Source organism: Piliocolobus tephrosceles, chromosome 16, assembly GCF_002776525.5.
Source record: "Piliocolobus tephrosceles isolate RC106 chromosome 16, ASM277652v3, whole genome shotgun sequence".
Lineage (NCBI taxonomy): Eukaryota > Metazoa > Chordata > Mammalia > Primates > Cercopithecidae > Piliocolobus > Piliocolobus tephrosceles.
Genome location: NC_045449.1, coordinates 75,354,312 through 75,366,540, shown reverse-complemented (window position 1 = coordinate 75,366,540; position 12,229 = coordinate 75,354,312). Strand labels below are relative to the sequence as shown.

The following is a 12,229-nucleotide window of genomic DNA, read 5'->3' as shown; positions in this document are numbered from 1 at the left end:
CCTAACACTCTGGGAGGCCAAAGCTGGAGGACACTGGAGCCCAGAAGTTTGAGAGCAGCCTACACAACACAGTGAAGCCCCGTCTGTACAAAAAAAATATATTAAGAAAAGAATTAGCTGGGCATAGTGAGTGGTCCACGCCTGTAATCCCAGCTTCTGGGGAGGCTGAAATGGGAGGATCCCATGAGTCCGGGAGGTCGAGGTCACAGTGAGCCATGATTGTACCACTTCAGCCTGAATGACAGAGTGATACCCTGTCTTAAAAAAATAAAAACTATAAAACAGTTATTATTAAGTTGAATCTCTTCAGGGCCTTGGAGTACACAAAGATTCTTTTCGGCAGGATGCAGGACCTTGGGGTAGAACACAGAAAAACACTGGCATAAAAAAAGGTAAATTGATAAATGTATGTTATGTAAACAAAACACTTGTGCTCATCAGAGGGCACTGTTAGAAACATGGAAAAGGCACCGACGGGGGACGCAGTATTAGCAGTACATACACACAACATGACTTCTGACTGAAACTTAAAAAGAACTCTGCTTGTTGATAATCAAGCAGATAGAGCAAAAGAATTCTGCCTGTTGATAACCAAACAGAAAGAGCATAAGAAGCTGGGCAGAGGGTGAAACATTTCACAATAGGAAATGCAGGCCGGGCGCGGTGGCACACACCTGTAATCCCTGCACTTGTGAGAGGCCGAGGTGAGTGGATCACTTGAAGTCAGGAGTTCGAGACCAGCCAGGCCAACATGGTGAAACCCCATCTCTACTAAAAATACAAAAATTAGCCAGGTGTGGTGGCGCGTGCTTGTAATCCCAGCTACTTGGGAGGCTGAGGCAGGAGAATCGCTTGAACAAGGAGGCAGAGGTTGCAGTGAGCCAAGATTGTGCCATTGTACTCCAGCCTGGGCAACAACAAAAAAAAAAGGAGATGCAGGAACAGTCACTATGATTAGTCATCAGGGAAATGCAAATTAAAACATGAGAAACCAGTACACAACCATCAGTGTGGCTGAAATGAAAAAAATGCAAAACCATGTCAAGTGTGAGTGAAGATATGAAGCCGCTGGAACCCTCGCACCTCGCAAGTGGGAGGCAAAACCGTGCCGCCATCACAAGAACTGTGTCTCAGGGTCTTAGAAAGTTCAGCACACAATTTATTACCCTGTGGGCCGGCAGACTCATTCCTAGGTGGGTTTTTGTTTGTTTTGAGATCAAGTCTTGCTCTGTCACCCAGGCTGGAGTGCGATGGCACGATCTCAGCTCACCGCAACCTCCACTTCCCGGGTTCACGCCATTCTCCTGCCTCAGCCTCCCGAGTAGCTGGGACTACAGGCGCCCGCCACCCCCCCCAGCTAATTTTTGCATTTTTAGTAGAGACGGGGTTTCACCATGTTAGCCAGGATGGTCTCCATCTCTTGACCTCAAGATCTGCCCATCTCAGCCTCCCAAAGTGCTGGGATTACAGACATGAGCCACCGCACCCGGCCTGTTTTTTGTTTTTGAGATGGAGTCTTGCTGTGTCGCCCAGGCTGGAGTGAAGTGGCAGGGTCTCAGCTCACTGCAGCCTTCCCCTGCCGGATTCATGGGATTCTCCTGCCTCAGACTCCTGAGTTGCCAGGACGGCAGGCGTGCACCACCACGCCTGGCTAATTCTTGTATTTTTTAGTAGAGACCGGGTTTCGCCATGTTGGCCAGGCTGGTCTCAAACTCCTGACTTCAAGTGATCTGCCCACCTCAGCCTCCCAAAGTACTGGGATTACAGGCGTGAGCCGCTGCACCCAGCCTCACTCTTTGTTTTTATCCAAGAGAAAAACACAGATCCACAAAGAAATTGTACAAGAATGATCCTGGCAACTTTGTTCATGTTAGCTCAAAACTGGAGGCTGGGCACAGTGGCTCACACCTGTAATCCTAGCACTTTGGGAGGCCCAGGCGGGCAGATCACCTGAGGTCAGGAGTTTGAGACTAGCTTGGCCAACATGGTGAAACCCTAGCAAAAAATAGATAAAATTAGCCAGGCATTGTGGTCTGCGCCTGTGGTCGCAGCAACTCGGGAGGCGGAGACAGGAGAACCGCTTGAACCTGGGAGGCGGAGTTTGCAGTGAGCCGAGATCTTGCCACTGCACTCCAGCCTGAGTGACAGAGCAAGACCCTATCTCAGGAAAAAGAAAAACAAACTAGAAATAACCCAAATGCACATCTCCCAGGGAATTATGTTATTCACAAGGAGAGGCACCCTCTGCAACAAAAAGGAACCAGCAAGCACAGGCTCCCTGTTACTCCCCGTGGTGCAGGAGGCATTTTTCTGAGTCTGTCACAGCCAAGGGCATTAAGGACTTCAACACGTGCCTGTGGTGGGAGTGCTGCGTGGGCAGGGCCAGCACGGGGTGGGAGGTGGAGTGTCGGGAGCTCTCAGCTGCCTGCCCCTGTCCCCGTGCCCACACTCTGGAGGTCTCTGGTGGGCCAGAAATGATGAGTGCTCGTTTCTCTCCTACCCTGCAGGCACAGTTGGCGTGCAGCTCCCAGGTCTCCACGAGTATGGCGCCGTCGGGGGCTCCACACACACGGCCACTGCGGCCATGTGGGCCTGTCAGCACTGCACATTCATGAACCAGCCGGGTACAGGGCACTGCGAGATGTGCAGCCTCCCCAGGACCTAGGGTGCCTGCCCTCTGCTGGCTAGGACTGGGCCCAGCCCAGCCCTTCCTGAAGCCAGAAGCGTTGCTCGGTGTGTTCCCTGTAACTGCCCCACAGTGGGCAGCCCTGGAGGGACAAGGGGCTGGCTGTCCTGGGCTCCCTGACCCACTGAAGCTTCTCAGCACGTTCCTCCTTGGAGAGCGGGTGCCACGGCTGGTATTCTGCACGCTGAGTGCAGTCCCAGACTGGAAACGCAGAGCGGCCCCTCACGCCTAATCCTGTTGACAAGCCCCCGCACTGTGTTGGAAGGACCTCTCACCTCTACACGGCACCTGCAATTGGGGAGCATCGGGAGGGGCTGATGCTGCCACCACCCAGCCTTTTCCTTCCTTTCAATGCTTTTTGTTTGGCCTCCCTGCCTCCGCGTTTTTCTGGCTGGGAGCTCTTGGTTGCCCCCTTGTCTGACTGCTTGGTGGCAGACACCCTGCCTGTGAGGGCCACTTTCCTCTTCCGGTAGCTGTTTGGTGGGGATGCCGTGGCCCTGGACACAGCTCCCCTCTGCAGGTCTGCAGGTCGGTTTGCTGCCCGCCCTCCTCCTCTCACCCGACGTCCAGGTGGGATTTTAAAGTCTGCATTGGTTATAATAACAGTTATCAGTAATTCCTGCCCAGGAGACTTTTATTTATTTTTTTTTAAGATAAAACTGCACAAAAGGGGAGTGAGAGCCTAGTTTCCACATCCTTCCCTCCCTCAGTGAAGCCCCCGAGGTTGTGTCCAGGGTGATGAGTGTGGACGGGGGTACCAGTCAGTTCTCCCTTGAAGTAAACCTCAGTGCCTGAGACTTTTCTACCAAGCCACACAGCTGGCAGCAGCTGCAGATACTGCGGGCTGAGCAGGAGCAGTGGTGGCGCCTGCCCTGAGGCTGCCCTGCGATGGCCTGGGTGGGAGAGCTGGGTCACCGGTGTTGATGCTCTGGCCCTCCCCACTACGCTGCTTCATCCCACTGCACTGCCTGGCTAAGGGTGTTAGGGGCTGTGCCTCTTGTGAGGGCAATTTGGGACCTCTCTGGGGCACTGCACAGTTGATAGTGTACCAATGGAGGGAGCCTGGGCCATCTGGAACAGCACCTGGTGGGGTCCTGTGTGTGTGTGTGCGCGCTCTGTGGGCTCTGCGTTCGTCTGTGGCCAGGCCGGGGCACGGCTCTTACCTGGGGAGTGGTGGGCATCTCGATGCTGCTTTGCCTTAATGATGGCCACATTTGGGTTGTTCTGCACCCACGGGCGAGGCTGGCCCAGTTACAGCCTGCTTAGGGACTCTGTGTCCATCCTGGGGGTGAGCCCATGTGACCCTCCCACATTCTTGGCACTATGAACAGAGAACACTTGCCTGTTGGCTTCTGAAGTGGTCGGGACTGTGGCTGGCACCTCCAGGTCCGCCTGGCATGGGACACCAAGTGGAAAGCCCAAGCAGCTCATCTGCTCTTGGGACCAGGGGCCAGTTGGGTTGGGTCTGGTTATGGCAGATCTGTCATGGAGGGTCTGGAGGGGTGGAGAGGAGCCCAGTTGAAGCGGACTGCTGCGGGTGCAACTCCCAGCTTGGCCACTGCAGGCTGTCTGCTCTCCCTCCTTGCAGCTGTCATGCTGAAGTTTTGTCCTCTGCTGTCTCCTCTGGTCCTGAGATCAGCTGTGAGCCTAGGTGGCCAAGGCTTCCTGCATTGCTTCCCTGTGAGTCCAAGGCCTTCCCCACCACTGGGCAGGGGCTGGATGACACGGACTTCTAGAGACAGCCGCGTTGCCAGTTCCTCTCCCACTTGCTCATCCTTATCTGCCACGCTATTACAGTTTCCATCGTCCTCCACCAGCATTTCCCTTACTCTGAAATTCTGGCATTCACATCATTCATATTTTCTTGTCTTTCAGCTAAAGAAAAAACATTGGCGATTTGTCTGCTTCTGGTTTTGAGTTACTCTTTGTTCAGTAATGCACTTTATTTTATTGTCCAAAGAGAGTCAGAGCTAAGCATACAGGCTTGGGGGTGAGCCCTGCTATAAGAATTCAGGCCCTGGGAGGCTCAGCCACCTCCTCTTGTGGGAGGGAGGTCTCAGCCCCACCTCGCATCTTCACCTGCCCTTGGTGTGGACACACCCTCTCATGCTACCAGCACCATAACCCAGTGGGGGTGACTGGGTGCACACCTGCCCAGGTGAACACAGCGGCTGCCAGTCTCCTGGCCCAGAGAGGAGGTGGGGCCTGGCCCTGGTCTCTTCCAACCAGGCTGCTCGTGGGGCACAGGTGCTCCTGCTTCGGCTCTGTTTCGGCTCATAGGTGTGCATCACTGGGCTTGGATTCGCATTACATTGACCCCAGCCCTGCAGTGGAACCTAATAAAAGCGCCTGAAGCAACTGCCTGGTCTTAGTGTGTCCTTCCGGCGCACTCAACTGTTGTCTGGCATCCGCTCCCTGTGCGGGATTTGATAACTTGTCCCCAAGATATCACTGTCTTACGCGTGTGTGCGCGCATGGACCATTTAAAGGTGGGGATTCTACTTCCCCAGCCAGTCCCTCCCAACCTTGACTCCTTGATAAGTTTCTTAAAGTGTTAACATCTAGGAGGAGGAGAAGAGTGCATCAGTGTTTGACGGCCCGGCCGCCCTTGGGTGCCTCTTCTGCATCTGCCCCACCTGTCAGCCCTGCAGCTGTTCCAGAGTCACTGCTTTGTGGACAGGTACATGTGACCAAACAGCAGGTGAAGGACAAAGCCCAGGCTGCACAGGTGCAGCAAGGAGTGAGGCCTGGGGGTGACACGCCGGTGCTGCTTGAGCTGTCTTTCCCTGTGACAATAGAAAGCGTCTAGAGCCGGGCGCGGTGGCTCAAGCCTGTAATCCCAGCACTTTGGGAGGCCGAGACAGGCGGATCACGAGGTCAGGAGATCGAGACCATCCTGGCTAACACGGTGAAACCCCGTCTCTACTAAAAATACAAAAAATTAGCCGGGCGAGGTGGCCGGCGCCTGTGGTCCCAGCTACTCGGGAGGCTGAGGCAGGAGAATGGCGTGAACCCGGGAGGCGGAGGTTGCAGTGAGCTGAGATCCGGCCACTGCACTCCAGCCTGGGCAAGGCTCCGTCTCAAAACAAAAAAAAAAAAAAAAAAAAAAAGAAAGCGTCTAGAACAAGTGCCCTCTGAGCCTCAGGTGGGAGCCCTGGCAGCCACCGTTCAGCACCACTTTGTCCTTTGGCCAGTAACTCACTGCTGACTTGAGTGGTTACTAAAAAACAAAAACCCTGACTCTTTTCTGAAGAGGGGGCCCTGGGGTGAAGCAGGCCACAGGGCAGTTACCAAGGGGTCCTGGCTTCTGGACTCCAGGAGCGAGAGGGTGGGCCCCCAGCATCCGGCCTCCAATCCTGCACCTTCAACACAGTGCAGTTCACTCCATTCCCCACAGCTCCTGGGATCGCTTGGGCCCAGGAGGTCGAGGCTGCAGCAAGCTGTGATCGCAACTCTAGCCTGGGCCACAGGGTGAGACCTTGTCTGAAAACAAAATAAAAAATGCTGAGGTGGGGAGGCTCGGGGAGGTTGCATCAGAGAAGGCACAAGTGCAGCACCAGCCTAGGTCATGCAGGGAGCCAGTACCTGGTCATGGCAGTCTGTGTGAGAGCCAGTGAAAATCCTTGGTGCTTTCATCCTCTCTGATTCTATGTAAAAATAAAAGCTGGGCATAGTGGCTCACATCTGTAATCCCAGCACTCTGGGAGGCCGAGACGGGTGGATCACCTGAGATCAGGAGTTCTGGCCAACATGGTGAAACCCTGTCTGTACTAAAAATACAAAAACTGGAGGTGGTGGTGCACACCTGTAATGCCAGCTACTTGGGAGGCCAAGGCTGGAGGATCACTTGAGGTCAGGAATTCGAGACCAGCCTGGTCAACATGGTGAAACCCCATCTTCACTAAAAATACAAAAAATTAGTGTGGTAATGTGTGTGCGCCTGTAATCCCAGCTACTTGGGAGGCCAAGGTAGGAGAGTTGCTTGAACCCAGGAGGCAGAGGTTGCAGCGAGCCAAGATTATGCCACTACTCTCCAACCTGGACAACAGAGTGAGACTCTGTCTCAAAAAATTAAAAAAATTAAAAAATAGTTCTGGATGCCAATGCCCCACGAAATCAAGCAAATCGTACTGCTTAGAAATAGAAAAGCCCAGGATTGGAGACCAGCCTGGCCAACATGGCAAAACCCTGTTTCTATTAAACAATACAAAAAGCCTGGCGTGGTGGTGTGCACCTATAGTCCCAGCTACTCGGGAGGCTGAGGCAGGAGGTTGGCTGGAGCCTGGGGTGTTGAGGCTGCAGTGAGCCGAGATTGCACCACTGCAAGAAAAAAAAAAAAGGGCGAACTCAGGTTCCTGGGTCCCTCCCCCACCTTCCTGCTGTGTTCTTATTGGGCTGTGCTGCTCTGAGGAGAGGTCCCTCAAAGCCCAGCCCTCCTCACCCTCAGCACAGCCTGAAGCTTCATGGTTTCTCTCTTCTCAATCTGACCTTCTCAATTGACTCCTTCATATAATTTGTGCTTAGGGAGATGATACCACCTACAGGTTGGGCATAGAAACACAGTGTCCAGCGGTCTGCTCTGCTGTCTCGAAGGCTTCCGCTAGGAGTGTGTGCATCTTCCACACCCACAGCAGAGAGGATGCCTCAGCCCTCATCACCCTTCGCCAAGTATAGGTGGGGCACGGCACAGCCCAGCAGCTGATGGAGAGCCGGCCTTGAGCCCTTTGCTGGTGTCTAACTCACCCCCTTTCCCCTGGGATCCATGCTTAAGGTCCCCCACATGACCATTGATCATAAATCTTGTTGCAGAGAGAAGGAGCTGGGCTTGGTGTGGGGCCGAGAGCCTGCCAGCCCCCGAAGCAGAATGGAGTGGGCAGCGGAGTAAACCGCCGGGTGAGGCTGCTGGTTTACCGGGCCTCCTCCCATGTTCGTTTCCTACTCCACGTGATCGTGATCATCTCTAGGACAGCCTTGGCATGTTTCCATCCATATGGAAGAGATGGCCTGGGAGGACTGGATGGGAGTTGGTGTGTGTGAGCGAGCGAGCGACTCAAGAGGCTTCAGAGGGTTAAAACTAGCAGTCAGAAGACCGGCAGAGGATCCCCTGTGGGGGAAATTCGGTCAGAAGACCGGGGAGGATCCCTGTGGGGAAATTCACAACGATGCGGCATCTGCACTTCCTGATTCTCAAGGCCAAATGGGATGCCCCTGGCCCTCCTCTCCCCACTCCCCAGCATCAAAGACAGCAGCATTTCCAGCCCAAACACCTTCAGAGCAGCCCTGGCGACAGAGAGGATCGAGGAACTGACTCCCGGTGCCGCACCTGAGTCTGTCTATCCCAACACCCAGTATCAGACATCCCCGTTGTCCTGGGGTCAGTCCCCACCCCAACCGCAAAGCGGGGGGCGGTCAGGACGTCTGCACGTGGTGCTTTGTGCTCCGGCAGGTGCACCCGGACCCCACGATGTCTGCCCAACTTCCAAGCCCTGTTTTGCAGCCCTGCCCCTAGACTCTCCCTCAAGGGTGTCTGGCCTTAGCGGTCTTCAGATTGGCTTCTTAAACGGAGGGAGGCGGACCGGGGGCGGGGTTCCTTGGTCGTTTACTTGTCAGTGGTGTGCCTGGTTTCCGCTGTCTTCCGGGCGTGGAGGAGGTGTCCTCGCAGGCCCCTCCATGGGCGTTCTCTGGTCAGTACTTCTCTCCTGGAGGAAGTGGAGAGCTGCCAGGAGGGAGAGGGTGGAGGTGTCCTGCCCTGTCTCACAGTCATTTTCTTGCCCTTTGCCCCCAACCCGTGGTGTACTCCCCGTCCCCACGTGTTCAACCACGGAGGGAGGGACGCACTTCCACCTAAGCTGGCTCACACCGCCGGGCCCTGAACGTGGGGGCCGCCGGGGGGCGGCTCACGGAGCACAGGGCAGAGATCCATCGCTAGGATGACAAGAGCCGGCGCTGCCCCACCCCGTCCCCGGCTGGAGTGCGCTCCGGCAGGACTCAGGGGCTCTCCGAGAGCCCAGAGAATCAACGGGTTTACGCAAAAGCCAGAGGAGCGCAGCGCGGCCTTTCCCGCCCGCCCCCGGCACCGCCGACCGCTTTACGGCGGAGGTCGCGCCGCACAGCGGGCTGCCGTAAAGCGCTCCGAGGCGGAGCCGCCGCCGCGCGGCCGGGGCTCTTCACCCTCACCGGCCCGCGCTCACGATGGCCAGCGCCGCGCCGCGGGTCCGCTACCTGGCGGGCTTCTGCTGTCCTCTCGGGGGCCTGGCGGCGGGCAAGCCCCGCGTGCTGTACCACGAGGCGGAGGTCTTCCTGTCCACCGGGAGCGAGCTCGTCTACGTGTACGACCAGGAGGGCGGGCTGCTGACCGTGAGCGCCGGCCCGCGGGGGCGGGAGGGGCCGGGCGGGGGCGGCGGTTCGCGTGAAAATGAAGACCGCGGGCCCGCGCGTCGCGTCGGCCTGACCCGCGCCCCGGTCCGCAGGCGGCGTTCCGGTTCCCCGACCAGGTGTGGCACCTGGAGCTGCTGGCGCCGCGCAGGTTGCTGTACGCGCTGTGCGCCCGGAGGGGCCTTTACTGCCTGTCGCTGGACCACCCGGGCAGGAGCAGGTGAGGGCGGGCCCGCGGCCTCCCTCCCGCACGCTCCTGCTGCCCCCGGACTGCTTCAGAGCGAGCAGCCGCACCTCCTCGCTCCTGGGGACCCGGGCTGCCACCAGCTCTGAGCCTTGGCCGCCATCCCCGCCCGTATCAGGAGCCCCTGCCCCCAACACTCTGGCTGCAAGTATCTTGCTCCCAGTCCTTAGGAAGTGGGGTTCACACGGTTAAGCCTACTTCGGGGTGCGGGATCCTGTCTGGTGAGACACGCCCCCGAGGTTGGGTGTTTATTAGAGGGAGGAGACAGCAAAGGCACCGTGACCCCGAGCCAGTGATCAGCGGAAACCATCTGGGTCGGAAGGAAGCGAGCTCCGGGCAGCCAGGCCTGTCTTCAGTGCGGAGCCGGCAGCCGCGGACGGCGGCCCAGGCTGTAGAGGAGGCAGCCTGTGCACTTTGCAACCAGGGTCTCCGCCGGACGGTTCTGTGCTGAGGGGTGTCCGTTCAAGCTGCCTTTGGATGTAGGGTACTTCCTGTCAAGCGTGTCCTCCGTGGGGAAGGTGGGAGGCCATGCGGCAGATGGACTGCTGAGCGGCCTTGAGGGTCACTGCGGGGACCCCTGAGCCAGACTGCTCCATGCCAGGTTATGGTGAAGAGAACGTGGGAATCCCACCCTGCCCAGGCCTGACCAATGCGTCCCTTGTTCTCAAAGGTCTACAAGCCGGGATGACAGGGACAGCGAGGACGGTGACCAGCCTTCCCCCGTGATCCCGGTGGACCCCGATGCCTGCATCCTTCCCGATGCTGCGCTGTGCGCGTTCACCGTGCTGGACAGTGTGCTGGTCACCCTGGTGCAGGGCCCCGCCCGGTGGAAGATGCAGCTGTTTGAGCAGCCCTGCCCTGGGGAGGACCCCCGGCCAGGAGGCCAGATCGGTGAGGTGGAGCTGTCCACCTACACGCCCCCAGCCGGGGTCCCAGGAAAGCCTGCAGCTCCCCACTTCCTTCCAGTGCTGTGCTGTGTGTCACCGTCAGGCTCCAGGGTGCCATGTGACCTCCTTGGGGGCCCTGGGGGCTTCACACTGGAGGACGCCCTCTTCGGGCTCCTCTTTGGAGCTGATGCCACCCTCCTGCAGTCACCTGTGGTCCTCTGTGGTCTCCCTGATGGCCAGCTCTGCTGTGTGATCCTGAAGGCCCTGGTCACCTCCAGGTCAGCCCCTGGTGACCCAAATGCCCTTGTCAAGATCCTCCATCACCTGGAGGAGCCTGTCATCTTCATAGGGGCCTTGAAGACAGAGCCACAGGCTGCAGAAGCTGCAGAGAATTTTCTGCCTGACGAGGATGTGCACTCTGACTGCCTGGTGGCCCTTGGTCACCATGGCCGGATGCTGGCCATCAAGGCCAGCTGGGACGAGTCTGGGAAGCTGGTGCCCGAGCTGCGGGAGTACTGCCTCCCAGGCCCCGTGCTCTGCGCTGCCTGTGGCGCGGGTGGCCGTGTGTACCACAGCACCCCTTCTGACCTCTGTGTGGTGGATCTGTCTCGGGGAAGCACCCTGCTGGGCCCCGAGCAGCCCGAAGAAGGCCCGGGAGGCCTGCCCCCCATGCTGCACCCAGCCAGCCTGAACATCTGCAGCGTCGTCTCACTGTCCGCGTCTCCCAGGACGCATGAAGGTATGAGCTGCTGTCTAAAATGAAAGATGGGAGCCCAGGGTGGAGTGTCTTTTTGGCTGTCTGCTACTATCAGGCCGCCTTCCTTTCCTGGGCTTGTTCTTTCGCAACGCCCACGGGTGTTGATACAGCCTAGTGGTTAACTCCCTTCTTGTCTCAAGGTCAAGCAGGGGCTGGTGGTGGGTCTCTGTGTTGTTCTGCCTCTGGGGTCTAGGGTGTGGCCCTGGGCCTGGTAGGATCTGAGTGTGCTGCTTGCTGGCTGTGGACTCGGAGGAAACTCGGGGGTCGGCCGCAAGTGCCTCCTCGGCAGGTCTTATGTGGCAAGCAGCCCGGGGAGGTCTGTTCCGGACTCGCCTTTTCTTCCAAAGGCTGCAAACGCCTGCTCGTGCCATGGTGTGGCCTGCCTGTGAGTCTGCTCTGGACCAAAGGCAGATGGCATTGTGGAATTCTAGTTTTGTGTTTTCCACAGAAAAAGCCAGAGAGGGTTTTAGCTGTGTGTGCCCAATGTTGGGGTGAGAGAAATAGAGCCGCACACCCCCAACCAGTGCATTTCCCCAAGTGTGCTCACATTGTGAGCGTGCTAATAAATCTCGCCACGGAAAATACGTACACAGCAGGAGAGGAGGACTGTGAAGGGAAACACCAGACTGTCTCCACTGCGGAAGACAGGGCTGCAGATGGGGTCAGAGATGGCAAGGCTCGGGGCCACCGACAGAAGCCTGGGGTGGGGACAGCGCCTTTGTCTTGGGACCTTCTCTTCCTCACTGGACACTGGTCTTGTCTTCCGACTTCTTTCCTGGAGCCTGGGGAAACACCTCTGAGTGTCACGCTGCTTGCCACTCCCAGTCTGCGGACCAGGCCCCTTGTGTGTCTGTCACCAGGTGGCACCAAGCTCCTGGCCCTGTCCGCCAAAGGCCGCTTGATGACCTGCAGCCTGGACCTGGACTCTGAGATCCCTGGCCCAGCCAGGATGACCACAGAGAGTGCAGGCCGGAAAATCAAGGAGCTGCTCTCTGGAATTGGCAACATCTCTGAGAGGTGAGCAGTTTGGCTTGGGCCGGGCAGAGGCTGGCACTGCCATCCTTGGGAGGTAGTGTCTCTGTGTGGGGTCGTCCTGAGTCTGCGTGTCCTCAGGTGGCAATGGTCCAGGAGAGGCCATTACTTGCCCTTTTTTTTCTCTGTTTTTTTTTTTTTGAGACGGGGTCTCGCACTGTTGCCCAGGCTGGAATGCAGTGGCGCAATCTTGGCTCACTGCAAGCTCCGCCTCCTGGGTTCACGCCATTCTCCTATCTCAGCCTCCC

The 12,229-nt window shown here is 57.5% G+C and overlaps 2 protein-coding genes and 1 long non-coding RNA gene across 11 annotated transcripts in view; 2 read left to right on the top strand and 1 right to left on the bottom strand.

The window, feature by feature from the left end:
• The window catches only part of NPLOC4 (NPL4 homolog, ubiquitin recognition factor), a 102,965-nt gene extending 97,921 nt beyond the window's left edge, over nt 1-5,044 (top strand). Inside the window, exon 17 of the mRNA XM_031934242.1 lies at nt 2,508-5,044. Coding sequence (XP_031790102.1) covers nt 2,508-2,665 — 158 coding nt within the window. The 3' untranslated portion in view covers nt 2,666-5,044. The remainder of the gene's footprint in view (nt 1-2,507) is intronic.
• A 2,430-nt stretch (nt 5,045-7,474) lies between these two features.
• Nucleotides 7,475-9,514, bottom strand: LOC111542305. The gene is made up of 2 exons (XR_004228510.1): nt 8,909-9,514; nt 7,475-8,385 (listed from the first exon to the last, which is right to left on the bottom strand). It is a non-coding gene; the product is annotated as an uncharacterized LOC111542305 (long non-coding RNA).
• Nucleotides 8,287-12,229, top strand: part of FAAP100 (FA core complex associated protein 100) — a 17,509-nt gene continuing 13,566 nt past the window's right edge. The window contains exons 1-4 of one of the 9 annotated variants that reach the window (XM_023211568.2): nt 8,331-8,370; nt 9,157-9,281; nt 9,976-10,931; nt 11,810-11,966. In XM_023211568.2, the coding sequence (XP_023067336.1) occupies nt 10,139-10,931; nt 11,810-11,966 (950 nt within the window). In that variant the 5' untranslated portion in view covers nt 8,331-8,370; nt 9,157-9,281; nt 9,976-10,138. The other 8 variants (XM_023211562.2, XM_023211564.2, XM_023211567.2 and 5 more) reach the window with 8 other exon arrangements.